Genomic DNA, 26,831 nt, shown 5'->3' with positions numbered 1-26,831 from the left:
GCACCGAAAATACAAATGGACATTTCAAAGAAAAGACACCTTTCGGAACCGAAAACTGCGGTACCAACACAGGAACACGGAACGGATCCTAAACAAAAGACTTTGTTTATTGACCCAAAGACTGGCAAGGTAGTCACAGAGCTACCTAAAAAGAGGAAACATGAACATTTGGACGACAAGGCTCATCCAAAGAAGAGAACAATGGGGACGAATACAACTCCTCCCCCTTCTCCCAAACCTCACACACCATCTTCGCCTATTCCTCACAATAGGCCAGATATTCCTCCCACACGTCCATCTACACCTACAACAGATGGAGAAAGTGACACAGGGGAGGGGGGACACCCTGGGGATGATGAGGAGACAATCCCAGAGGAGGCAGACCCATGGGAGGAGTATAATGTGGGATCAGGTAATGATACCGACCTTGAGTCATATCCCTCAAAACCTTCACCTCCTGATGACAATACTGGGTTTGCACAACTCATTACTAGAGCAGCAACATTTCATAAGGTAGACCTACATACAGAACCTCTAGTACAGGACTTCTTATTAGAGACACTACCTACTGCACAAAGAACATCAGGAACACTACCAATGCTAAAAGGCCTTCTCAGTCATACATCAGAGATATTCAAAGACCCAGTGAGGGCTAGGGTATTGAACCCAAGAATTGATAAAAAATATAGGGCAGCTCCAAAAGACCCAATATACATTAAGGGACAAATTCCTCTAGACTCACTAGTGGTCACAAACGCTCGCAAGAGAGCAAACTCTTTATCTACGGGAGAAGCGCCACCTCCTGACAAAGAGTCTAAACTAATAGATGCCTCTGGCAAGAGAGTAGCATCTCAAGCGGCAAACAGTTGGCGCATAGCTAATACGCAAGCACTACTTGCAAGGTATGACAGAGCGCATTATGATGAGTTAGAAACACTCATCAAACATCTCCCTAAAGAACATCAAAAGAGAGCTGATCAACTTATACAAGAAGGGAAGTTAATTACTAACACTTCAATAAAGTGCGCCCTAGACGCGGCAGAAACTGCGGCAAGGTCGACAAATACAAGCATCATGCTAAGGAGACATGCATGGCTCAGAGTGTCAGGATTCAAACAAGAGGTACAAACCTCGTTACTTAATCAACCTTTTGATGGGAAAACACTTTTTGGCACAGGGACAGATGAGGCCCTAGAAAAAATGAAAAAGGATACAGAAACGGCTAAATCAATGGGAGCATTGCAGCAGCCGACACAAAGAGGTTCCTTTCGTAGATCCACCTATAGAGGAGGATCCAAAAGTACAGGTACAAACCAACAGCAAACCTCTTTTACACCTACATCACCCAGAGGTAATTCTAGAGGTGGATACAGGGGTAACAACAACAAGGGTAGAGGTCGCGGAAACAACAACAACCGCAACTCTCCAACCCCAAAACAGTGACTTCATAGAGCTTCCCCCAGACCATATAACACCGGTAGGGGGACGCCTATCACAGTTCCTACCTGTCTGGGAAAACATCACATCAGACAAGTGGGTAAGACAAATTATCCAACATGGTTATTGCCTAGAACTCACAGCTACCCCACCAAACATCCCCCCCAAACAGCGTCCAATGAAACAAGATCACCTGACACTGTTAAAACAGGAAGTAATATCACTGCTAGAAAAGCATGCCATAGAGAAGGTTCCACAGCACCAACAGGGAACAGGAGTATACTCCCTATACTTCCTAATCCCCAAAAAGGACGGGTCTCTAAGGCCAATACTGGACCTAAGACCTCTCAACGCATACATAAATTCGGAACATTTCCACATGGTCACGCTCCAACAAGTACTTCCTTTACTGAAGAAAGGGGACTTTCTTTCTACACTGGATCTAAAAGACGCTTACTTTCATATCCCTATTCACAAAGCCCACAGGAAATACCTCAGGTTTGTGGTAGAAGGACAACATTATCAGTTCAAAGTCCTCCCATTTGGTGTCACGACGGCACCAAGGGTGTTCACAAAATGCCTGGCAGTGGTAGCAGCTCACCTAAGAAGACAACAAATTCATGTCTTCCCATACTTGGACGACTGGCTAATAAAAGCCAGGTCGCAAGAGGAGTGTCTGCAACACACACAAAAGACAATTCAGCTACTACACCAGCTAGGGTTCACGGTGAACTACACAAAGTCACACCTACAACCAAACAAAGTTCAACAATATCTGGGGGCTACCATAGACACAGAAAAAGCCAAAGTGTACCCCAACCCAATAAGAGTCCAAGCAATGATTACAATCATTCAGAGATTTCAGCCACAACACTCACTAACAGCAAGAGTGTTCATGCAGCTACTAGGCATGATGTCATCCTGCATACTGCTAATACCATATGCAAAACTACAAATGCGTCCGCTACAAGAATGCTTAGCGACACAGTGGAATCAGGCTCAAGGACAGATTACGGATCTGGTGTTGGTAGACGACCGCACACACCGCTCTCTGAAGTGGTGGAACAGAACAAACATTACCAAGGGGCGGTCGTTCCTAGAGCCAATTCCACAGGTGACAATAACAGCAGACGCATCGCTCACCGGATGGGGAGCACATATGGACAAATACACAGTACAAGGAAGGTGGGGTGTGCGGGAAAAAACACTGCACATCAACTATCTAGAACTACTGGCAGTGTTTCTAGCATTGAAAGCCTTTCAGATACATGTTATCCACAAAGCAGTCCTGATCAGAACAGACAACATGACAGCAATGTATTATATTCAAAAACAGGGGGGGACGCACTCTCTCCAATTATCCAGACTAGCACAGGAGATTTGGAGATGGGCCATTCCTCAAAACATCTATCTGTTAGCCGAACACCTACCAGGAGTTCAAAACCAGATAGCAGACATCTTAAGCAGACAGTCGGAACAAATACACGAATGGGAACTGCACCAACAAATACTGCAGCCATTCTTCCAAAGATGGGGACAACCAGAGATAGACCTATTTGCCACTCATCAGAACGCAAAATGCCAAAGCTTCGCGTCCAGGTACCCACATCACCTGTCGCAGGGCAATGCGTTATGGATAAATTGGTCCAACAAATTTGCATACGCTTTTCCCCCTCTCCCACTAATCCCATTAGTGGTCAGGAAACTGCAACAACATTCAATGACCATGATACTAGTAGCACCCACGTGGGCAAGACAGCCGTGGTTCACCACGCTCCTGCAACTCTCACAAGTGCCACATCAAAAGCTACGAATTCTACCCATGCACCTTACACAGAACCATGGAGAGATAATGCACCCAGATCCAACTCAATTGAACTTAGCGATCTGGCTCCTGAAATCCTAGAATTTGGGTACTTAGATCTCCCCCCAAATTGCATGGAAATAATTAAACAAGCGAGACGTCCAACCACCAGAGCATGCTATGCAGCTAAGTGGAAGAGGTTTGCTATACACTGCACTAATAACAATATCAACCCTCTAGACGTATCAACAAGGGAGATTATTTGCTACTTGTTACACTTACAGCAATGTAATCTAGCGTACACATCTATCAGAGTACATCTAGCAGCTATAGCAGCATACCTACAAAACAGGCAGCGCATATCACTGTTCAGAGTACCAGCGATAAAAGCATTCATGGAAGGTCTTAAAAGAGTCATTCCACCAAGATTACCACCTTCCCCAGTCTGGAACCTCAACGTAGTACTCACCAGACTAATGGGGCCACCCTTCGAACCTATGCATAGGTGCGAAATACAATTCCTTACATGGAAGGTGGCATTCCTTATAGCCATTACCTCACTCAGAAGAGTAAGCGAGTTACAGGCATTAACAATACAAGAACCATTCCTATAGATACACCAGAATAAAGTGGTTCTTAGAACAAACCCAAAGTTCTTGCCTAAAGTAATTTCAGCATTCCACATCAATCAGCCAGTGGAATTACCAGTCTTCTTTCCAAAGCCACAGACGGTGGCAGAAAGGGCTCTACATACACTAGATGTTAAAAGAGCCATTTCATACTACATAGAAAGAACACAAGACTTCAGGAAAACTAAACAACTATTTGTAGCATTTTCCCCAACACATAAGGGCAATCCTATCTCTAAAGCAGGCATCGCAAGATGGATTGTAAGATGTATACAAATATGTTACATTAAAGCAAAGAGAACATTAACTGTTCCTCCTAGAGCTCATTCCACAAGAAAACTAGGAGCATCTATGGCATTCTTAGGGAACATTCCCCTAGATGACATATGTAGAGCAGCAACTTGGTCTACACCACATACATTCACAAAGCACTACTGTGTTGATGTACAGGCTGCACAACAAGCCAGAGTGGGCCAAGCTGTATTAAAAACTCTATTTCAGACAGTTGCGACAGACACTGGTGACCACCGCTAGGGAGGTAACTGCTGTACAATCTATTCATAAATGTACCATCTGCAGCCCATATGCCTCGAACGGAATATGCTACTTACCAGTATGCATCTGTTCTTGGCATAGAGGGCTGCAGAGTGGTACATGCCCTCCCTGCCTCCCCGGAAACCTGTGTCTGTCCCAACATTATCTTATTTAGATACATTTACATGGGCATATCTTTATGTACTACACTACACTACTCCATCTAACCCTACTATGGCAAAACAATCTAAGGATGGAGCCGATGCCCATGCGCACTAACACCGAGAGGAGGAGTCACCTATGACGACAAAGACTTCTCCAGAAGAAAAACAAAGTGCAATCATCCGAGCCCAACACCAGATGGCGATCTATTCATAAATGTACCACTCTGCAGCCCTCTATGCCAAGAACAGATGCATACTGGTAAGTAGCATATTCCTTCCCTTGTACGCAAATTCTGTCCCTTGTATTGTCTGGCTGCAATATGTACATGTTCCGCATTTAAAATGACCTTCCACAGTATTCGTGTTCCCAATTTGGCACAGATCTGTTTTGTTCTTTTTTGCGGGAAGCTCTGCTCTAAAAATTTGACTTTCAATTTGATGGTCTTTTTTTAAGGTAAATAACGGATGTCCAAATGATTTGTCCAATTTTTCAATTAAGTGTCAATTCCGTCTGATAATTCTTCTGAATTGAGTTGTTATTGGGCAAAAGGTAGAAACACACACCATTTGGTAATTTTTCATTTTTTCATTTTTCTGTAGCAGTGTCTCACGTGGGGTCCACCAAGCACGTTTTAACTCTCTTTTGAGCATTTTTTTGGGATATCCCTGATCTGCCAATTTGTTTTTCAGTTCCTCAGCATGTACGAAATATTGCATTTTTTCCATACAATTCCGTCTTATTCTAAGAAATTGCCCATACGGCAAATTGTTTAGAAGGGAACGAGGATGAGGACTGGCATAATGCAACGCATTGTTTCTGTCAGCTGGTTTGGGAAATAGAGTCGTAGATAACTGTCCATTAGAATCAAACACCACAACATCCAAAAATGTGATCTCTTTTTTATTATTTCACATAATGAATTTAATATCTTGTGATCTGTTATTCATCCATATGCTGAAAATGGTTAAACTTGCATCATCACCATCACAAATACAAAAAATATCGTTGATAAATCATAGCCACTTGACGATATGGTGGACGAATTGTTTATTCTGATAAATGTATTTTTCTTCAAATTTGGCCATAAACAAAACAGCCAAACTCTGGAGCAAAGGGACAGCCCATAGCTGTGCCTTTGATTTGCATGAAATACTTCTCTTGAAATATAAAGAAATTATTCTGTAAGGCAAATTCTGCCAACGACAGAATGAAGCTTGTCGGGACCTGATAAAGTCTCCATCTTTCTTCCAAAAATTACTCAATTGCCCCCAGTCCATCTTCCTACTCTACTCTGTACCACTGCAGTCTGCACCACTGCAGTCTACCCCACTGCACTGTACTATGCAATACGCTAATCTACACTACTGCATTCTACTACTCTATATTGTACACTGCTGAATTCTATGCCGCTGCACTCCATGCCACTGCACTCTACGCCACTTTACTCTGCAACACTCTACACCAATGTGCTCTACACCCGTCCACTCTACTCTACACCACCCCACTGTATGCCACGATACTCGACTCCACCATTTGCCACACCAATACACAACACTCTATGTCACTCCTCCTTACGACACTACTCCACTCTTCTCCATTCCAGTCTACAACACTCCATGCCACTCTCCTCTATGCCTCTTTTAGTCATGCTGAACAGCAGCCACGCTGGGGTATAACATTGCTAAAAAAAACTTTGGCAAAGCCAATAGCTCTTGCATAGGCGAGGTCTATTGACTTTGCCAATGCTTGTTCAAGAGTATGCCTTTTCTTGTTCAGACTCAAACCTTCTTAATATTGCTACTTTCCTTGTAGTTTTAAAATGTCAGCATGGTAGTAGATAAATTTATGTCGGTAGCAGGTGTCAAAAGCATAAAGGCCTAACGCAGCGAAGCATGTCGGAATATGTCAGGGTGCATCAGTTAACGCGAGGAACATTGCTCATGGGATGGAGGAAAAGGTCGGCACAGGCAAAATCAATAGCATTTGGACCAAGTGTGAGGAAGATACAGAGAGAATGTGTTCGAGGGAGTAGGGGGGTGGAGGGAGGGGGTTTTAGAAAGCCATGAGGAGACTGGTGCTATGTAATGTTTAGGATATGACACGGATATGTAGAACACTATTATATAGTCATTTGTTGACAGTACAACATATTCAAGATCAAAACAAAGCTCTGAACAGGTATAAAATATATATGAAACCTGCAGACTATATTAAAACGGAAGTAATACATGAACAATTAAATTCAAGTCTAATAGTAGCAAGGCTTCAATTTGGACAGTAGCATTTTCAGAGTACACAGCGCTTACTTTGGGCAGTTTATTTATTCCATAGAATCATTTTATGCAAGCTGCAAACGTGTTTCTGCAATACTTTTCCTGGAAAAAGTACACCCACCCATTTGTAAAGCAAAGTGCAAATTATCTCGTGAAAGCAGCAATGTATATTTGGGCAGGCATATGGGGCGGTGCAAGATGTTATCCCAAAATGGAAACAACAAATTCTAGGTGAAGCGGCTTGAGAATTTGTAGGACTTTGTAGTTGGGGCAAAGGTTCTGAAAGAGACATGGCATGTTTTAAGGGAATGACGACAGGCCAAACCTAGCAAAAGAAATATCCTTATACATCGTCGACGCTCTATAGGACTCGTTGGAGGCTAAAAAGAGGCATTAGAATATATTTCTCCAGGGGAAACATACTGGTGCAAGGAATAGCTTCTCAGTAAATCTGTCAAAACTTGGCAGTGAATGAATACATTTGGGCCGAGCAAAGGGCAAACGAAATACTGAAAAGGTGAAAATAAACTCGGGGGCTGGGAAGTGACTGTAGAGCTGGCAGAGACACTCTACATTATAAGTTCATTGTCGATGTCTGCATTAAAATCCTGTTCTATGTTTTTGAAATCAGTGTGTTACATTTACTCTACGGCTTAATTAAAGCCCCGTCATTCAAATGAACAGAGGGATTTTTTTGCAACTGTGGTGTGCAATTGCAGGACTTTCCTTGCCATGAGTGTCGATCACAGGAGATTGCACAGCTGTTGTATGTATGTGGTGGTAGCCTCCCCACCAGCATGGCCAAATTGCAGAAATAGGGGAGGCTATGCTATCCCAGTGAATTCTCTGTTATTCCATATGATATTGAAAGAGGTAAATGGACCCAATTTGGGCTCCTGGTGGTGCCCTATCACAATGTTTGGCTTGTACCAATGTTGCTTACGTAGAGGGACCTAACCTGTGCATGTGTGCTCTTGGAAGGGGGAAAGCGTGTTACTTACTAGAATCCTCCCCACTCAGCTGTACTGCCACAGTGCCAAAAATAATGCCTTTCACATATTGTTGCCTACTCCTCTTGGGTGATGCTCCGTCGTGACTGCATGCCTCCTAGCACTGTGGTTTGCTGCAACTTTATTTTGTTTCACTCTACTTTTACCCTGCTCGGCAGCGGATAGGCATTTTGCCCTTATTCATCCAGCCCTTTTCGTACAAGCCCTTCAACTGAGCCAAAACAATTTACCGATACTGATCTCCTACAACAATTCTTGGTGATCCTCTGCACGTATGTGCTGATTTTGTTACACACTCTCAATATTTTCTCAGGCTCATATATATTAGGAGTCCTGATGATGATCCCATTATGAATCGGGATGGAAATGCTATCAACTAATTAGTAGGTGTGGGCGGTGAACTCTGATATGTATGTGGAGTTTGCAGAGTTTTCTGCACTCCGCCGAGCTTGTGGAGTGCAGAAAACTACGCTCGGCGTAGTGCAGTGGATTTCTTTCCCCACTCGCACTCGCGAACTGTAAGTTGGCGATCGCAAGCTGTTGCTCGGGTGACATTTCTACCCGAGCGGCAGGAAGATCAGCGCGAATGGCAGTTCGCACTCTACTACGTCACTTGCTGAACTCCGCAGAGTTTTTTTGTCACTTCGCGGAGTTCCACGTAGCAAAACTTCACGAACTACGCCCAGGCCTGCCAATTAGGTAAACCTAATGAAACTTGTATCCTAATTTGTTGTCTGAGTCATCTATTAAAAAAGGTTTGTATAACACAACTGTTTCTCTATCACATGAATGTGCCACTCTTCTGAGAACATACACTTTTGCATCTCACTGAACATTGTGATTTATTGTTTGATGATAAGTTGTAAATATATATGATAAATAAATCATACAGAATAATGATAATTTTGATTGACACTCCAGGTCCCTAGTGAGCATAGGGTTTCCCTTGCTTTTCAGTATAGAGAATAAAGCGCTGTCACGGCATAGCTACATTTTCTGTAATAATGGAGGCATTCTTGAGTTTCAATGCTAGTGTACTGTTATCTATTTAGGGAAACTACCTTCTGCAACAGCTCCTTTATAGCATAAATCGCCTCTTTAGGATTTTTTCCGAATTTGTGTGGCAGCAAATGCTTTATCTTTCTGGCTACCACCTTTCATCATGAAGATGTAACCCAAGCCTATTTTTCAGTGTTGGTGATAGTGCAGGGCTGTACTACACGCATCACTCAACTGTGGCCAAGCCCCAGCTTGTGATGTCTTGGCTGAGGCAAAATCAAACAAATTGTATTTCTTCTTTAATTGTGCTGTAGAATTTATATAGCACTTTTTTACCTCTCACCGAGGCCCCAACTTACTTTCCAGGTGATCAAATTAACAGTTACTACTTCAATAGTGCATAGATGGGGAAATGCTGCTGGTTGATGTTTCATCTTTTAGAATTGTATTTTGTTGTCCAGTGGGATGCCCGGAAACTTTGCATGCGGTATGGAAGATCAATGTATGCAAGGGGTGGTAAGCGAATAGAATGTGAGAATAGTTTTGCAAGATTCATCAGAGTTGTGGTCTCAGTGACACTTTGGTCCTGGTTTTGGAATTCTGCTCTAAATTGCTATAGTTAATGTTGGTTCTTATTCTTTTTGGGAGTATATTCCACAGCTTCAGCTTGTATTTTTGCACTGAGAAGGAGCTTCTACCTTCAAGTTTTTTTTAAGGAGGGCAATTATTAGGAGTTGGGTCATTCACAATCTGAGGTTTCTTCTTTACTCTAATGCAATCTGAGTTTGAATTGTAAGAAGGTTTTTACTATCCACACAGTGTTCAATGACAGGGCTTTGAAAGATGTCCTTCTTGCCATTGGTAACAGTGCAATGCTTTTAGAGCATGGATATCGTGATCTTACCTTTTTAGTTTTTTATGACTTTCTTCTTGTCTGGAGTCTTTTTAGCATTCCAATTTATTTTCTAATGGGTGTAATGTAGAGACCATTTGCATATTCTAGTTGTGACATCAATAAGGCTAGTGATACCTGTGTAACAGCCGTAGGTATATCAAGATTCATTGTAGTGTTTGCTTCATGTATAATGAGTTTCTCCTCACTTTGTTCACTAAGAATTGAAGAGAGAGGTTGGTTAACATAATCATTACAGCTGATATATGTTAGATTTGCAGAACATCATTTACTTTTTACGCCGCAGCCTACCAAACAGCTCAACTGACTGGTTTGCTAAACACATCTAGGGAACATTTAGAAAGTTGACCTAGGAATGCATTCTGCCAATTGCTAGCCATCAATCAATCAATCAATCAATCAATCATGCCATTTGTATAGCGCACTACTCACGCGGGAGGGTCTCAAGGCGCTTGGGGGGAGGGGTATGCTACTGCTCGAACAGCCAGGTCTTGAGTTGTTTCCTGAAGGCGAGATGGTCCTGGGTCAGCCGAAGGTGGATGGGGAGGGAGTTCCAAGTCTTGGCAGCCAGGTAAGAGAAGGATCTTCCTCCGTCGGTGGCTCTTCGGATGCGTGGTACGGCTGCGAGGGCAAGGCTGGTGGACCGTAGCTGGCGGGTGGGCATGTAGAAGGTCAGGCGGTCGTTGAGGTACTTGGGGCCCAGGTCGTGGAGAGACTTGTGTGCGTGGGTGAGGAGCCGGAACGTGATCCTCTTGTCGACGGGGAGCCAGTGCAGGTTCCTCAGGTGGCTGGAGATGTGGCTGCATCGGGGGACATCCAGGATGAGTCGGGCGGAGGCGTTCTGGATGCGCTGGAGTCTTTTCTGTAGCTTGGCTGTGGTTCCGGCGTAGAGGGCGTTTCCGTAGTCCAGTCGGCTGGTGACGAGTGCCTGGGTGACAGTCTTCCTGGTCTCGGTCGGGATCCAGTGGAAGATCTTGCGAAGCATACGCAGGGTGTTGAAGCACGATGAGGAGACGGCGTTGACTTGTCTGGTCATCGAGAGGGAGGGGTCCAGGATAAAGCCCAGGTTGCGTGCGTGGTCGGTTGGCTTGGGTGCGGTGCCCAGGGCTGGGGGCCACCAGGAGTCATCCCAGGCGGAGGGCAAAGATCCCAGGATGAGGACTTCCGTCTTGTCCGAGTTCAGTTTCAGGCGGCTGTCCTTCATCCACTCGGCGACGTCTTTCATCCCTTCATGTAGGCAGGTTCTGGCGGTGTCGGGGTCTCTGGTGAGGGAGAGGATCAGCTGGGTGTCGTCGGCGTAAGAGATGATGTTGAGGTTGTGCTGGCGTGCGATGGCTGCGAGAGGTTTCATGTAGATGTTGAAGAGGGTGGGGCTGAGTGAAGATCCTTGCGGGACGCCGCAGATGACGTCGGTGGCCTCGGAGCGAAATGGGGGGAGGCGGACTCTTTGTGTTCTTCCGGCGAGGAACGAGATGATCCACTCCAGTGCCTTCTCTTGGATACCGATGTTGCTGAGGCGCTGGACTAGGGTGCGGTGGCAGACCGTGTCGAACGCAGCGGAGAGGTCCAGGAGGATGAGGGCCACTGTTTCCCCCTTGTCGAGCAGGGTCCGGATGTCATCGGTGGCTGCGATGAGGGCGGTCTCGGTACTGTGGTTAGCTCTGAAGCCGGACTGCGAGGGGTCGAGGGATCCGTTCGTCTCGAGGAAGGTGGTCAGCTGTCTGTTGACGATCTTCTCGATGACTTTAGCAGGAAAAGGGAGGAGCGAGATGGGGCGGAAGTTTTTGAGATCGGTGGGATCCGCTGTAGGTTTCTTCAGGAGGGCTCTGATCTCGGCGTGCTTCCAGCTCTCCGGGAAGGTGGCGGTGTTGAAGGAGGCGTTGATGATGTTCCGGAGTTGGGGTGCGATGGTGGAGTCGGCCTTGTTGAAGACGTGGTGTGGGCAGGGGTCGGTCGGTGATCCGGAGTGGATGGTGTTCATCGTGCGGGCTGTGTGTTCAGTGGTCACCGTGGTCCAGGTGCGAAGGGTGGCGGTGGGGGGCATTGGTTCGAGGGTTGGGTGCGTGGGTGGGGCACCGAAGCTGTTGTGGATGTCGGCGATCTTGCGGTGGAGGGAGTCGCAGAGGTTTTGTGACGGAGTGATGTCGTTGGTGCCGGTGCTGGGGTTGGAGAACTCCTTGACGATAGTGAAGAGCTCTTTGCTGTCGTGGGCGTTGTTGTCCAGTTGTTCCTTCAGGGATTTCTTCTTGGTGGTGCGGATGAGCTGGTGGTGCTTGCGGGTAGCGTGTTTGAGGGCAGTCATGTTGTCGGTGGTCCGGTCGAGGAGCCAGGCTTTGTGGTTTGTATCTCATATTTCCGTGCTTTCTATTTGCTGGCTTTATTTGTTTTAGTCTGTCCAGCTTGAGTTCATACCTTCCCTTGCCCACACCTTATACAGTATCCTTCCGAGTGCTCCCTGTCTGCAAAAGGCCTGTAAATCTTGTTCTTATCTCGCCACATTTGTTGTGCATCAAAGACCGAGGAGGTCAAATGTCAGGAGCTGTCATCCATGGGTGCTTGTTTACTTTTCTTTCTCTGACTTCAAAGTGGGCGGAGGGGAAGGAAGGAGTTTTTTTTCTTGCACATGGCTACATTTAAATGAACTGTGTAAATATTTCAGAAAATATCAAAATGAGGAACACATAATTTAATATGGTCAAAACAAATCATTCCATTAGATGATGTAATTTCCACACATCACATTTTCATCTGAGCACTTCATAGTTTTATTAGTAAAACTGTATGCCTAAGCAAATGTAATGTTCATTCCAATTGAAAATATGTTGTCTATAATGGCAGTGTGATACCACGCCTTGAATACTCTTCTCCATTCTACTCTACTTTGCACCACTCCACACGCTTCACTCCACTCTGCACCTCTCCACTTTACACAACTTCACGCCACTGCACTCTATGCCACTCCACTCCATGCCTCTCTACACTACCCTGTACCACTCTATACTATGCCAATGCACTCTTCACCACTCTACTTAACACCACTGCACTATTTGCTATTGCAGTTTGCACCCCTCCAGTCTAGGCCACACCAATCTACTTTACACAACTCCACTCTATGCAACTGTATTCTATGCCACTCTAATGCAACTCTACTCTGTGCCCCTCTGCAATACTACACTCTATGCCACTACACTGTACCCCAATGCACCTTACTCTGTAACACTCACCTCTATGCCCCTGCACTCATCGCCAATTCATCATATGCCACACTAATCTACTCTGCACCACTGCACTCTACACCACTTTTCTCTAAACCATTGCACTCTATGCCAATATATGCGATGGAACTCTACCATGCACTATTCCATTCTATGCTACTTCACTCTACCTATGCCACTGCACTCTACACCACTCTACTCCACTCTGTGCCACTTCACTCTATGCCACTGCACTCTATGTCATTCAACTCTTAACCACTGCACTCTACACCAAAGCACTCTACACAACTGGGTTCTGTCACTGCACTGTATGCCACTGAACCCTACTCTGCATCACTGTACTCTACGCCACTACTTTCTGTACTACTCTATACCATTGCACTCTGACACTCTACTCTGCAACACTGCACTCTCTGCCTCTGAACTCTATGACACTCTACTCTGCACTACTCTATGCTACTCCACTTTACGCCACTGCACTCTACTGCACTATACTCTAATCTGCACCACTCTATGGTACTCTACTCTATGCCACTGCATTCTATGCCACTCGACTTTACTCTGCACTCTATGACACTGCACTCTACCCCACTCGACCCCACTCGACTCTACTCAGCACCACTGCCCGCTGCATCACTCAACTCTATGCCATTCCACTCTGCACCCTTCTATGCCACTTGACTCTACGCCACTGCAGTCTACTTCCCGCTACTCTATTCTACTCTACGCCACTCTACTCTGCGCCACTCACACTGGTGTGCAACATGTCTAAAAACACATTGCCAAAGCCAACTGCTCTTGCATAGGTGAGTTTTATTAGCTTTGCCAATGCTTGTTTTCTACAGAGGTAGCGCTTCGTGGCTGAGTTTTCTATGTGTCTTGGACATGAACCACTGCCGTTTTCTCCTCTCCGTCCTGCATGGCTTTGCATCGCTTACCGACTTTGAATAAGAAATAATTGCATGGTTATTTGAACAGCTTATGTTTGTGTTCTCAGTAAGAACTTCTAATGACAGGGTGAGAGGTGCAATCAAAGCGCATTATGCCGCCGCCTGTGTTCTAAAGGACAGGACTGCAGTAGAGGAGCACCTGGGAGCTCCCAAAATGCCATGCTTTCATTAATCAGAACATTTAGTTAGCCTTTTTTAGCTTCATCATTTAGATTAGAAATATGCTGCAATGCCCCTGATGTTCACACATTTCACAGCTGTATAAAAGGAGTAGTTTGCTGCACATCTTAAAAAAATGAAATCCATCCTGTGGACCAAGACGCTCTCTTCGCTCCTTATTTTATCAAAACCGCATCTCTTTTTGTACTGTTTGTCATCTTAAATTCTGCTTTAGCCTTGAATACTATTTTTGGAATGAGTACAGTAGAGGTTTTATAATGGCTGAAATACCAAAACATCATATGTCATTTGGAAGAAGTGGTCATATTGGTGGTTAGATCAGAGAAGCCTTGAAAAATTATTATCTGCTCTGGATGGTCACAGGAATGGTTAACAATGATAACTACAAATATGTTGTATTTTTCTATCATTTTAATTTCAATTGGTGTAATCCTGTAATAGTGTAACTATTACTTTCAGTGTCAAAAATGAAGATAATTAATTAATTAAAGGGGAACTCAATTTGTGTGTCTAATCTCAGTGATGCTGTTTATTGCATTTGTTAAAAGTATAATTTAGCCATAGTGTGGTTGTGGTCAGTTTGCAGACTGTGCATTGTACGTTGCACATATGATAGAAGAATGTATTTGTTTATTTATTTATTTGAAAGGTTTTCTATAGCGCTGGCTAGACCTGGGGGTATTAGAGCGCTTTACATGTATGTCAGCCGCTTTAATGGAACTTTCACAATGAAAATAAAGAAATAGCACTGTTGCTGAGATATTGAAAAGGTTGTTAGATGTTCCACCTGCTTTTTAGAAAGAAAGATTCTGCTTTCTTTCAGTTTACTCGGAGCAATTTTTGGCCTCCCATGGAGCATTGCCTCTTTAACATTCTTTTGATTGGCTAGCATTCCTGCTTTCGCAACTTGCTCTTCAAGCACTACTTTTTTTCTTTTGTGTTATGCACTCCACAAGAGCACATGCATTTTATATCTATCTCCCTCATGTGCTTTCCCCCTGCACTCAGTGTTGCTCGGTGTCACTCATGTGCAGGGCCGGACTGGCTACCGGGCAGTTGTGTGTGCTGCCGAGCTGGGGGCTGATTTCGTTGATAGGGACCTACGTGTGAAAAACGAAATTCGTTTTGCTTTTTTTATTTCAATGCGCACGCCGGTCCCCATCAACGAAATAAGCCCCCACCACAGAGAAATTAGCCCCCAGCTCGGCAGCACACACAACTGCCCGGTAGCCAGTCCGGCCCTGCTCATTTGCTTCTTTCCAGTGCTTCCCTGCACTCTCTACATTACTTCCCTCCTTCTCTCTCCCCGTTATTGCTCCTCCCCCACATGTGCCTTGCTTCTATCTCACTATTGTTGCTTCCACACTCATACTACTTTCGCCCAACCCCCGGGTTGCTTCCAATGCCTCTCCCAACCTTCCCTGTGTTGCTGCCAAGTCCCATGTTGCTTCGGTATCCCATCTTCCCATTGCTTCTGTCCCCCACCCACATTTAAAAATGTTTTTAAAACTTTTGCACGGTTTCGTTTTTTTTAGCTACTGATCAAACTGGGATTGGCTACTAAAAAAAACACTCATTTACAATGCAATCGGTCTCACCTTTGGGACCTTATATGTATTTAGCTATGCAGCACATTAACCTGGGTCCTGAAACATCTACTGTTCTTCAAAGTGGTGGAAAGCAAGCACCAAACTGCGTGACACACCAGGTATGGGAATACATGGAGAGAAATATTGCCTTTCAGCAGGAAATGGTATAGTCCAAATCTCTGTTTTTAATATAAAATCAGGGTCTTCGGTTGTAACATCACTGAAAATAATAGATTTAAAAAAAGTATTATTGTCTACAGGTGCTCATAGAAGACAATTTCTATGGATTGGAATCTAGAGAATGCTAAAGTGATCCTGGTATTTTACTGACCTCTGCTGGTCATTTTCTCTCAAGAAAGTTAAATAGAGGCAGTTGCCAGAAAATTTAAAAAAAGAAAGTCCCTCAGCAGAAAGCAATTCTGGCATTTTACTGACCTCTACTGGTCCTTTTTTATTAAGGCAATACATGGGTGGTTGCATTAAATGCTTACATTTCTTTTTTAACCATGCTGCACAGTCTCGGGGAAGCTGTTCATCGTAGCTAAAAGCCATTGGCAATGTCAAAAAGTTCTAAAAGTTTCACCTAGCATTACCTCCTCATCACTACTAGGCCTGGGTAAAATTTGTATTTACTGGTGAATCTTGTGGAATCTTGGTAATTTCGTGTTACTCTTGTTAGGCAAAATTCCTAAAATTGTGTTATTATGCCACCTCGTGTTACTATGTGCCATTTGTGGAAAAAATATAGTGAGAGCACACAGGAACAATTGGAACGACTAGAATGAGAGTGACTACTGTTTGTAGCAATTGCAGTTTTTTGTGCTACAATATAGTGCTAAATTCCAGTTTTGCATTTGCAGTAATTAGGTTTCATTTGACATAATTTTTCCCAGAAATTGCATAGTTATGCAAACACAAATTCCGTGAATTTGAAGCACCACTAATCATTACTTCATCCCAGTTCTTATATCATGAGGCTCTACCAAAGCGGGTATGACTGGCTACAATGACCCACCAATGTAGGAAATAAGAAAGAGGAAAGAGCAAAATCCAGACACAAAGGAGGAAAGACTGAATCCAGAAGGCCAACAAATCCTCATCAAGTACTAATGTCAAAACAAGCCAGCGGGCACAACAAGACCAAAGAAAAGTAGGCCCAACCAGAGCACCCAGAATAGCAGGACACCCAAAATAGTGAACCACAAGACATAAATGGAGAGCAGAGAAAGAAAGTCAGGTGTTACACAAAGGCGCTAGCACAAACAAAAACATCCAGCAAGGCACAAGCCCCAACCCAAGCAAGCATGAGAGCCCAGGAGAAAAACTGTCCCCAACTCCCACTCCTGAGTTTGGAGGTGGTAGTTTGGTGGTAGTCTCTCTCCTGGGTATGGGTGGTAGACAAAGGAATTCCAAATGATATGGCCCATATCTAGGACAGGAGACAGAGACCATAAACCTAACCCGAGGCATCCTTGGGATTGCAGTGGGGGGATCTCAAAAAGGCACTATGTCATATTCAAAATAGCACAAGACCACACCTACCTGAACTAGGTACCAATTCAAACCATAGTGAAAGCAAAAAACGGGTCCATCGGTCACACATATGACAGCAGACCATTGACCAACACAGTGTGGGGTAAGCCCCAGCAAACACATATGTAAGTTCTATTGAAGTGTAAGACCAAACGTAGTGGAACAGGTCCTCCAAGGTAAAAAAAAAAAAAAGCTATCTTAAGGTTCCCGGCTGAGAAATACTCCCCTAATACCGCGACCCTGAATGCCACTGAAGGAGTCCCAGAACATGGCCGACATTCTTGCAATGAACTAAAACATCCCTAAACATGGGGTGCACCACAATATTACAGTCAGAATATCGTCTGACATAAATATTTTGCCCTAAATGTTGTTTACAAAATATTGCTATGTTTGAGTGAAAAATAGAAAATCTACACCCAATAAGAAGGCATTGTTTCAAGCAATACTGAGCTCACAATATTTATGTCACATATTTATCCCTATGATATTCCGACATCCACGTCCACTACACGCACCAGAACCCTGGAGAGGGCAGTAAAGGGCAGCACCTCAAGAAACAAGGCAAATGGGGCAGAGAAGCCACATGAATAAAGAAACCAAACATCTCCAAACATAAGTTTTGTCAACCCCTGCTCTGTGCCCATCCAGGAGCACAGGTTAAAATGGGTGATCAGACCTCACAACATAAAATGGACAGAGGTAGATGTAGCCCAATGTCCCTATAAATAATAGTAGGCAAAGAAGTGCCAGGGTAGGGCAGGCTTGCACCTTGACAACGAGCACATACTGAGAATACAGCCAAAGCCAACAAGAAGGGGCACAGACAACCGGCAGTTAGACCACAAAACCACGAAGGAGGCACTAGAGGTCACAGAAAGAGGACCAACATACTGGAAAAGAGGTGGCCACCCCTTGCAGCAAAGACTAAGCGAAACCACAGAGTGTGAATAGAAGGACCATCACGAAGGCTACAGCTACTTACAAACCTTGCACACTGCAGGGGGCAGCCCACAAAGAGCACATGCCCCAAAAATGGAGCAGCCCACAGCCAGAGCTGCATATCCCTTTGAAAGACTCCCAACAAAGACAGAGGATGGAGACCCCAGGAGGATTAAAATAAAGGGTACTCGATATAATAGATGTTGACAACTTAGATGTACACATGTCTTACATTTATATGTGAAGAACCCTTGAGAGGTTGAAATATCTATGACTGTTGACACAATAAAATTTGTTTTGAAAAAAAATAAAGGGTACCCGAAGACAACTCACAGCATCAAATTCATAGAAAGACAAACAGTAGTTGGAGAAGGATGGAGTCAAAGCAAGAAGCAAGAACCGGTTTGTGTGGCCAATCAGATGGAGGATGCCTGAGGCACATTTATGAAGGTTCAACGCAACATCCAGTACAGCAGCCACTACCCAAACTCAGCATTGAGCTACAGAAGGTCAAACCAAACTCTGGAACAAGAACCACACAGCTCCAAATAGGTTGATCAGAGTCATGGGAGCACACAGTTCAAGCTCAAACGGGCGACAACCCTGGCATGGGCTCGGGTTGCTAGTGAGGCATGAACACAACCCACAGAATCAACAAAAAGAAAACAGAAAAAAGCTTAAACAGATCATGCAAAGTAAGCAAGAACTCCCATCTAGAGACAGGAAACACTGAGTGCTAGCTTTCCAAACAAGTCATACAAAACTAGAGATTTCTGGGTGCAGTGTGTTCTTTACAGGAGTCAAACTTTTTTCTTTTAGATAGACAGTGGGATGCACATATCATCTAAGGACTTTGTTAAGGAAATGATAAGGAGATAATATGGTGTGTTAGTTTCTGCAATCAAATGTAGGTGTTCTTATTTCTGTTTACTTCAACAGTATGAGCTCTTTCAAACAGCTGTCTTCCTTCTTTCCTTAACAGAGAAATGACACAAAAACTTACATTTGCAACTGTAGCATGAAATTATTGCAAGTGACAGTGGTACTAGTGGTCTGATTCAATACTAATAGAATGGCAATGCTACTTCTGAACCAGACATACACATATTAAAAAAGTAGAACACATAAATGTTCCAGTAGTAAGACTCAGAAAGCACTGGGGCAGAGAGAAAATTGACATGCAAAGGAAGGAGATGCAATAGTAGAAGCAGTGCGAGAAAGGGAAACACACAGCAAAAAACAAGGAGGGTGAGCCAAAAAAAGATATACAAGAGGGAAAGTGAAAGGATGATTATATAGAATCAGATCAATATTAAGGGCCTGATTTAGATGTTGGCGGATGGTTTCCTCCATTACAAACATGACATGTCTGCCATCTTCTCCTGTAACTCACAGTGTAACTCATTCTAGCTACCTTTACCCATCCCTTGGTTAAGGATTAAAAAGTCCTGTTGAGCATATAAAACAGTGTTTGGGCACCCTTATGTAATACCTTGACTATCAACTATAGTGGTTGAAATTTGCAGAAAGCGCATGTACAGTTGGGTGGATACAAGTGTGTGGTGTTAGAAAGCTCATCAATGGCTGTGACATATGCCATCTCGACCAAGATATTGAACACCTCTTTATCAATGTTTTCTGCGTGAAGGAAATGAGCGTAGTACTATTGAGTTTCACAGCCCTTGATATTCTGGCTACTTGTTAGTTGACTTCGTTTCTTTGTCTGCCACAGATTGGGACTTCTACTTTTCTTCGTGGCCCGTCTCAGCTTAACTGCGGTCTTTTTAAATTATTAGTATACCCAAGGGTCACAGAGGGATGGTTTCGATGTACTGCAAGCTCTTTAAAGAGTGGCATTAGTTGCAAACTCTAATGAAAATAGAATTGTGTAGTATGAGTCCCTCATGTATGGCTACATTACTCAATGTATAGATTGGCGTGTGTTGAGTGGGTTTGTGGCGTGTGACAGCATGGCCTCTTGCTAAGCTGCTGAAGCGGACTTGAAGGGAGACCTAAAAATAGTGGGGTTGAAGGATATTGTGTTGCAGGCCTAGTGATGAAGGACTCAATAGATCAACATGGAAGACGTGGTTGCGCCTAGGACGCAACACCATTGACTATGTCACTAACAAATGCCAAATCCTTAAAGACCAGAGTCCTGAGAGCCAAAGGTGAAAAAGGCATGCCGGTCTTAGCCATTAGACCAGCTACAAATGTCAGGACACCATAAGGAACTATATTAGAGAAGACTTGATTTTCACAAAGCCAGGGGGAAAAGTAGTGTTGTTAAGGGCTTTGTGTATTTGATACAGTAATTTTTATATTATTTTGGATATTGTCAAATAGTTCCTTTTTCCATGAGCATGGTTTCTGTGCCCACTTTTCCACCGGCCTGCAATGTAGAACACTTTATTATTGACATGCTAGATTCGTTCATTAGCAATATCAATAGATTTATATTATAGCTCGCTAGTTCAACAAGAAAAACAAATCGTTGCTTTCGAACACAGCAACGGTACATTATATATAAGTTCAGGCTAACTTATGCACCGATTTAAATGTTTTATTTTCGAGAAAACATTCAAATGTAAATGTCTCTTATGTGACAGTATCTTCTGTAATGGTAAATTCCTCTCGGTGTTACTTTCTGCATCCTCCACATAGCGCTGGCTGCCGTCACTGGCCACATCTGTTGGTCTCAGGCAGTGTTGATTTCTGGTTTATGGGTATTAAGTCTGCAGCTGGCCGCACACTGAGCTGGCCATTCCTAACAGGGCTTTGGCATTTGTGAGTCATTCAACCTGTGTAAGCCTTGGCAACAGTCCATCTAGGTGTTTTTCTGCACGCTAACCTGCTGGGTGATCTCTCCTACTATCAAACTGCAGCCACGGCCCGTGGAGGGAGATGCGGTGGGGTAGAGAGGCGGGGTGGGGGAGGGGCAGGGTGGGGGGTGCTAAAAACCGGTACATGGATAATTGGAGGTAAGTAAACAATTTAATTAGTAAAACGAATTTCGTAGCGTGCTGCATCGCATTTTGCGATGCAGGGCACGCTACGAAATTCGTTTTATTAATTAAATTGTTTACTTACCTCCAATTATCCATGTGCCGGTTTTTAGCACCCCTCACCCTGCCCCTACCCTGCCCCGCCTCTCTGCCCCACCGCAACTCCCTCCACGGGCCGCGGCTGTCAAACTGTGAGCGGGAAGGAGGATTACAATAGTTGTCCAGCAGTAGACACAACGAGAATTAAGATTTGTGTATTAGACCTTCTTGTATTACACATTACCTACAAAACTGAAAGCCATTTTTCAACATTTCACAACAATTCCTTCTTACCATAAATTAGAGAAGCGGGCCTGGTGCATCTGTTTGCTGCATGTTAACCCCTTCGCTGCGGGGGTTACTCCCCAGCTGTGCGGGGGGGGGGGAGGGCGGGCACAGCGCCCGCATGCTCATGACGAGCTCAGCACGTCATGAGGGACGGCGCTCCTGTGCTCATGACGAGCTGAGCTCGTCACAGGTGCATTGGCTCCAGTGGAACGTTCAGCACAGCAGGGGAATTCTCCCCGCACCTGAGCGTTCCACGGGCCATGACGAGCTGAGCTCGCCATGAGCACCGGAGCGCAATGATTCATGACGAGCTCAGCTTGTCATGAGCATGGGAGGGGTTAAAGAGGGTACTGCTTTCCTCTTCATCTCTTATAGAAATGTTTTAGATGCCTAGGGTGTTGTTGACATACAGAAGTATAGATGCGTAACAGTGAACTTTGGGGATCTTTTTCATCAAGGGGTTTTAAGGGGGTGACAAAGACAACGAGTGCAAAGCTCGAGTTGTCTGTGATGTCACTCAGAACTGTAACGTGAAAAAGATTCCAGTAATTCACTTTTTACCCATCTATAATGTTATGTTATGTATGGCCCCCAAATCATCTGCCCCTGCCTTCAATTACTGTGCAGGGGCAGAGGATAATGGGAGAGCTATACGTAACACGGCCTCTCCTCACTGATGCAAGTGAGAAAAATAAATATCTTACCTGCTACCCTTAACCAAAACCTACTATCTTCCCTGTCTTCCTTCCCCCTCCTGCAGCTGTGCTTTCTGCTTTTAGCCAAATCAGACAAGCAGAGCTGCACTGGCAGGATCTCAGATAGCCCTGGAAGGCCTTTATCACATCACAACAGTTGATAACCAGTTTTGTTGTCAACTTTTGGGATGTCATAGCAAGTAGTTATGACTTGCAGAAACTGAAATAATCGATAGAGGCTCTCAATGAAAACTTTACATATTAAAGCTGTATGGGCTTGTAAATTTGATTTACACATGCAAATGACTGGATGTATGAGTTCAAATTTCACTTCTAAATCCCTTTCACTCTTACAAAGTATTACCCCCTAATGTTTCATATTGCGCTGGAGTAAATCATACTCAGTTGTTAGGAGTAGATGTTCAAGTGAGGGCATTCCGTGGAAAGTTTGGGAATGCCCTCAACTCACAAGTTTGTGGGTATTTGTAAGCTTGTGTCTCACTCCTTCTCGCCTTGAAATTTTTTTCCTCTCTACAAGAGCAGAAATAAGTACATTTTCAGGGTGGCAGATGGAAGGGAACACCCGCAAATTTGGGGTGAGGGGAAGGAGAAGAGATTTCTCAGTGGGGAAAATAAGTGGAGGAAAAAACCCGAAAGCTGGACTAACAATGCATAATTGTACAGTATGTAAAATTACTTTGGCAGAAAAACCAACACAGGCAAAAAAAGCAATTCCCAAAAGTGTTCATGAATTTTGCCTGGAAACCTGTGACTGACACAACTCTAAAGCTCACTGCAGGAACATTTTGTGAATTTCAAAAATTCGTTAAAATGCATTGTTGCAAGAAGGCAACATTTTTGTTCATTGAATCCCATTTGTTTGTGTGGTCCTGTAGTGATAATTACTGATTTATGTCATCAAAACAGTATATTTTATTTCCTGAAATATTGGATATTGCCTGTTCTAACCAACTGGTTTCTCTTTCAGGTAACACTCCCCCACTCTGATACAGCACTGGAAGCCTCGGAGGACTACGACGCCACCGCCATGAAACCAAACCTGAAGCAATGGAAACAACTCATGCTGTGCGGGATCTTGGCGTGGGGGCTCCTCTTCCTTGTGATCTTCATCTACTTTACCGACAACAACACGGTTGAACCTATTCCCAGCTCCTTCTCCTACGTAGAGACCAAGAGGCTACTACCCTTGCAGGGAAAGCAACGAGTCATAATGGGGGCCATGCACGAGCCATCATTCTCTGAAAGCGAAAATGAGGTGTTTCCACATGGGGATCTTTTGGATTCCTTAAATTCGGATTTTGGGGCCCCAAAGAAATGGACTGAGGTTGAGGACACTTTTGAAAATGAAGGTGAGCTTTTCATCCCAAAATTGGGAAGAAAATCGAAAAGATCTTTCTTTCATCATGACAGAGACTACTTGTATGCTGCTGGACAGCCACAGAATCACGTCAAATATCATGATGATGAAAGAGGAATTTCTTCCAATGGGGGTAACCACGTGCTGAACATGGTCCAAGGGGCAAAGTCGCGAACGAGAAAGATGAGGAAAAGACAGACCCAACGCAAGCGAGACTTGTCATTGGATGAGTCAGATGATTGGGAGGGATTTTACTCCTCCATGTCCAAGTCTTTTCTGCAGAAGCTCTGGAAAGGGAATGTGTCTTCCAAGATGTTGAATCCTCGCCTGCAGAAGGCGATGAAAGATTATCTGAGCACCAACAAGCATGGGGTTCGTTTCAGAGGCAAACAAAATATGAGAAAACTTTCTGCAAAGCAACTACTTTGCGACTTCAAGGAGAAAGTCCACGTAAAGACTCTGGATGGGAAGGAGGCCCCCTTTTCGACTCTGGGTTGGGAGAAACATGTGCCACACATTCCGTTAAATAAACTGTACCCAAATGGGTTCGGCAGTTGTGCTGTGGTTATGTCGGCAGGCGCCATCCTTAATTCTTCACTTGGAGAAGAAATAGGTGAGTTAAAATAGTGTCTGCAAGCGTCTTTTTCTATACTCTGCAATTAAGTGATGCAGAGGCTTAGGCATTGCATTAATAATATAGTATCAATGTGCTTTCAAAATTGAATTATTTATGTTAAAAATTGAGTTGATATGATACATGAGGCTTAGTTAATTACAATGCTTGAATATGTTGGATATTAGCAGCAATGTATAGGAAGCTGCTTAACTACTGAAATGCTGACGGACATTTATCAGATTGTTCAGTAATGTGCAAAACCACTTTGGCCCTGATCATGAGTCTGGCAGAGTGGAATTACTATATGGATTTCTGCTCCACCTGATCGTGTGGCTCACTGTTCCTGCACCTGCTATTACTGGGTGTTGGGACACTGGAACTGGATTTACCGGGTGGCAATTTGGCCTGGTAAAACTGTATGAGTCTTTGGCTGCAGCAGCATCCAATCCTCATCCACCAATTGTTTTCTGGCAGGTGGTGTTTTCACTGCTTCCCCATTACAGAACTTAGCTTCCCTTTACCTCTTCTACTCTCCTCACCACCCTCCCTCCATTTCCACCCCACATAAAGCCTGCACATACTTTAACCACCTGCAGAGAGCAAATGGTAAATGTGTGTTTTAAACCCCACAGAGTTGGAAATCCATGTTTTTACACCCTGTAAATCCGGGTGCACAGGATTACTCTTTCCATGGGGTATAACTCGTAATTGCTACAGACATGGTGTCACAACCTGATACTGTCAAATTTGCATGTAGAATTTGCACCTCATCAGTACTGTGCATCTCATAACCAGGGTCATACAGTAATATCAGCCCCATGATATTCTCTTTGTTCGTTCTGAACTGTATTTCACTGCTGTTAAAAGCACCTGGCTGACAACATGTTTTCTAGTTATGTCATAAAAAAACTAAGTTCTATACTGTTGGTAGGAGTTGTTAAGCCTATGCTTCATCATATATTGGGCTTTTGAGAAACCAGTTAACGCCAAAATGTACCAACATTTTTAATTAACTTTTCCCCATGAAATGAAACAATAACTTCAAGACGGTCATTTTCAACCAGTTAGCCCAGAGGTTTGCATTCTATAATGTGCATTTAAATTCTCTTTCAGACCCCTTTTAGAGATGTGTTTAGTGGCTTTGTCTTGAGCATCTGTTGGGATGCTCCCCAACTGGCTGGCAAGTGCTCAGAAAGACTTCTGTAAGCATCAGATATGGGCAGCAGTCCCAAAAGTTCCTACCTGCTGAGTAACAAAAAGTGATGTTCAAGTCCTCAGTGACAATGACCACACAGGGAAAAGTGAGAAAGGTTGGGGTCGGCTGAGCTGTTGTTACTGGAGCCAGGTAGCAGTTGTGACTTAATGCGTCAGTGACTTCAAGTTTACCCAGTCACCTCATGAAGCAGAGTACCATATGCATGAAGGGTACCCAGGGGGTGGCCAGCACCTTATACAAACTGTGCTGCTTGATAATGTTGGGCCTGATTCACAAAGGTAAGCTTACACTTTTGGATGAATTTATTATTTTGTTGGTACCCAAAAACTACAGGTTTAATTTTACTGATAGTCATTTTATGTCTGCAAAGACTCTGCACTCATGGTGCAGACTCAGCACATAAATGGCATGCTTGTCCTATATTTTTGTGTGCTGAGTTTTCCGCCGCAACTGCGGCGTATACTGTGGTGAATCAGGCATTAAGAGTAAGATACATAGATTGTGCAGTAGACGCACATCAAATCTTTGTTGTGTGCTCATCAACAAATGAGGCTATTTCAGCCTATTTCCAGCAACAGGTATCTGTAAGCCTCTGTCCCTCCAAAAAAATGTATCTTAACAGCACAGCATAAATCACAAATATGTAAGTCTCATGAAGATATAAGTCCTTTATATTGTAGTATATATTCTTCAAGGTGACCTGGAGCTCACTGCGGAGAAGTGAGAGACTCAGCAGTGTCACTAGAAGTGAATTTTAATGGGGGCACACATAGGTCAGAGACTGCTTTAAATGGGCCAGTACTGTCCGGTACATAGGGCCATATGTATCAAGGCCAAATGGGTTCGCAAACGCCGAAATGTGCAGAATTTCGGCGTTTGCGAACCCATTTTCGCAAATTGGTATGTATCAAACAATTTGGGTGCAAAATAAGGAATCACAAAATTTGCCATTCCTTATTTTGCGATTGCATTTAAGGAATTGCAAATTTTGCGATTCCTTAAATGCAATGTATCAAGGAAAAAAAAATTCCAAAATGCCCTTAAGGAATCGCAAATTACCACCAACTTCTAGTTGGTGGTAAGTTGAGAATTCTTTTAAAAAGCATTTTTTTGAAAGTCCAATGGTGCCATGTGACGCTCATACATGCCCTTAGGGCATGTATGTGCGCCATATGCGCACACATGTCATTTTCAGGGGTGCCGCAGGGTGTTCTTGAGGCAACCCTGCACCCTTGAAATTATTCTCAATTTGCGATTAGCAAATTGCGAATCGCAAATTGAGAATAATTTCCCATTCATTCCTATGGGCCTCCTGGCCCATAGAAATGAATGGGAAATTATTCCGTAATTGCGATTAGCAATTTGCTAATCGCAATTAAGGAATTTTAAGGAATCGGTAAAAAATAGCGATTTTCTTCATA

At 43.9% G+C, this 26,831-nt stretch overlaps 1 protein-coding gene across 2 annotated transcripts in view; it reads left to right on the top strand.

The window, feature by feature from the left end:
* Positions 1 to 26,831, top strand: part of ST6GAL2 (ST6 beta-galactoside alpha-2,6-sialyltransferase 2) — a 237,580-nt gene that overhangs the window by 83,248 nt on the left and 127,501 nt on the right. For both annotated transcript variants that reach the window (XM_078657989.1, XM_078657988.1), the window contains exon 2: positions 23,189 to 24,191. In XM_078657989.1, the coding sequence (XP_078514115.1) occupies positions 23,249 to 24,191 (943 nt within the window). In that variant the 5' untranslated portion in view covers positions 23,189 to 23,248. The remainder of the gene's footprint in view (positions 1 to 23,188; positions 24,192 to 26,831) is intronic.

The sequence above is a fragment of the Lissotriton helveticus genome, chromosome 8 (genome assembly GCF_964261635.1).
Source record: "Lissotriton helveticus chromosome 8, aLisHel1.1, whole genome shotgun sequence".
NCBI lineage: Eukaryota > Metazoa > Chordata > Amphibia > Caudata > Salamandridae > Lissotriton > Lissotriton helveticus.
This window is presented reverse-complemented; position numbering and strand designations above follow the sequence as displayed.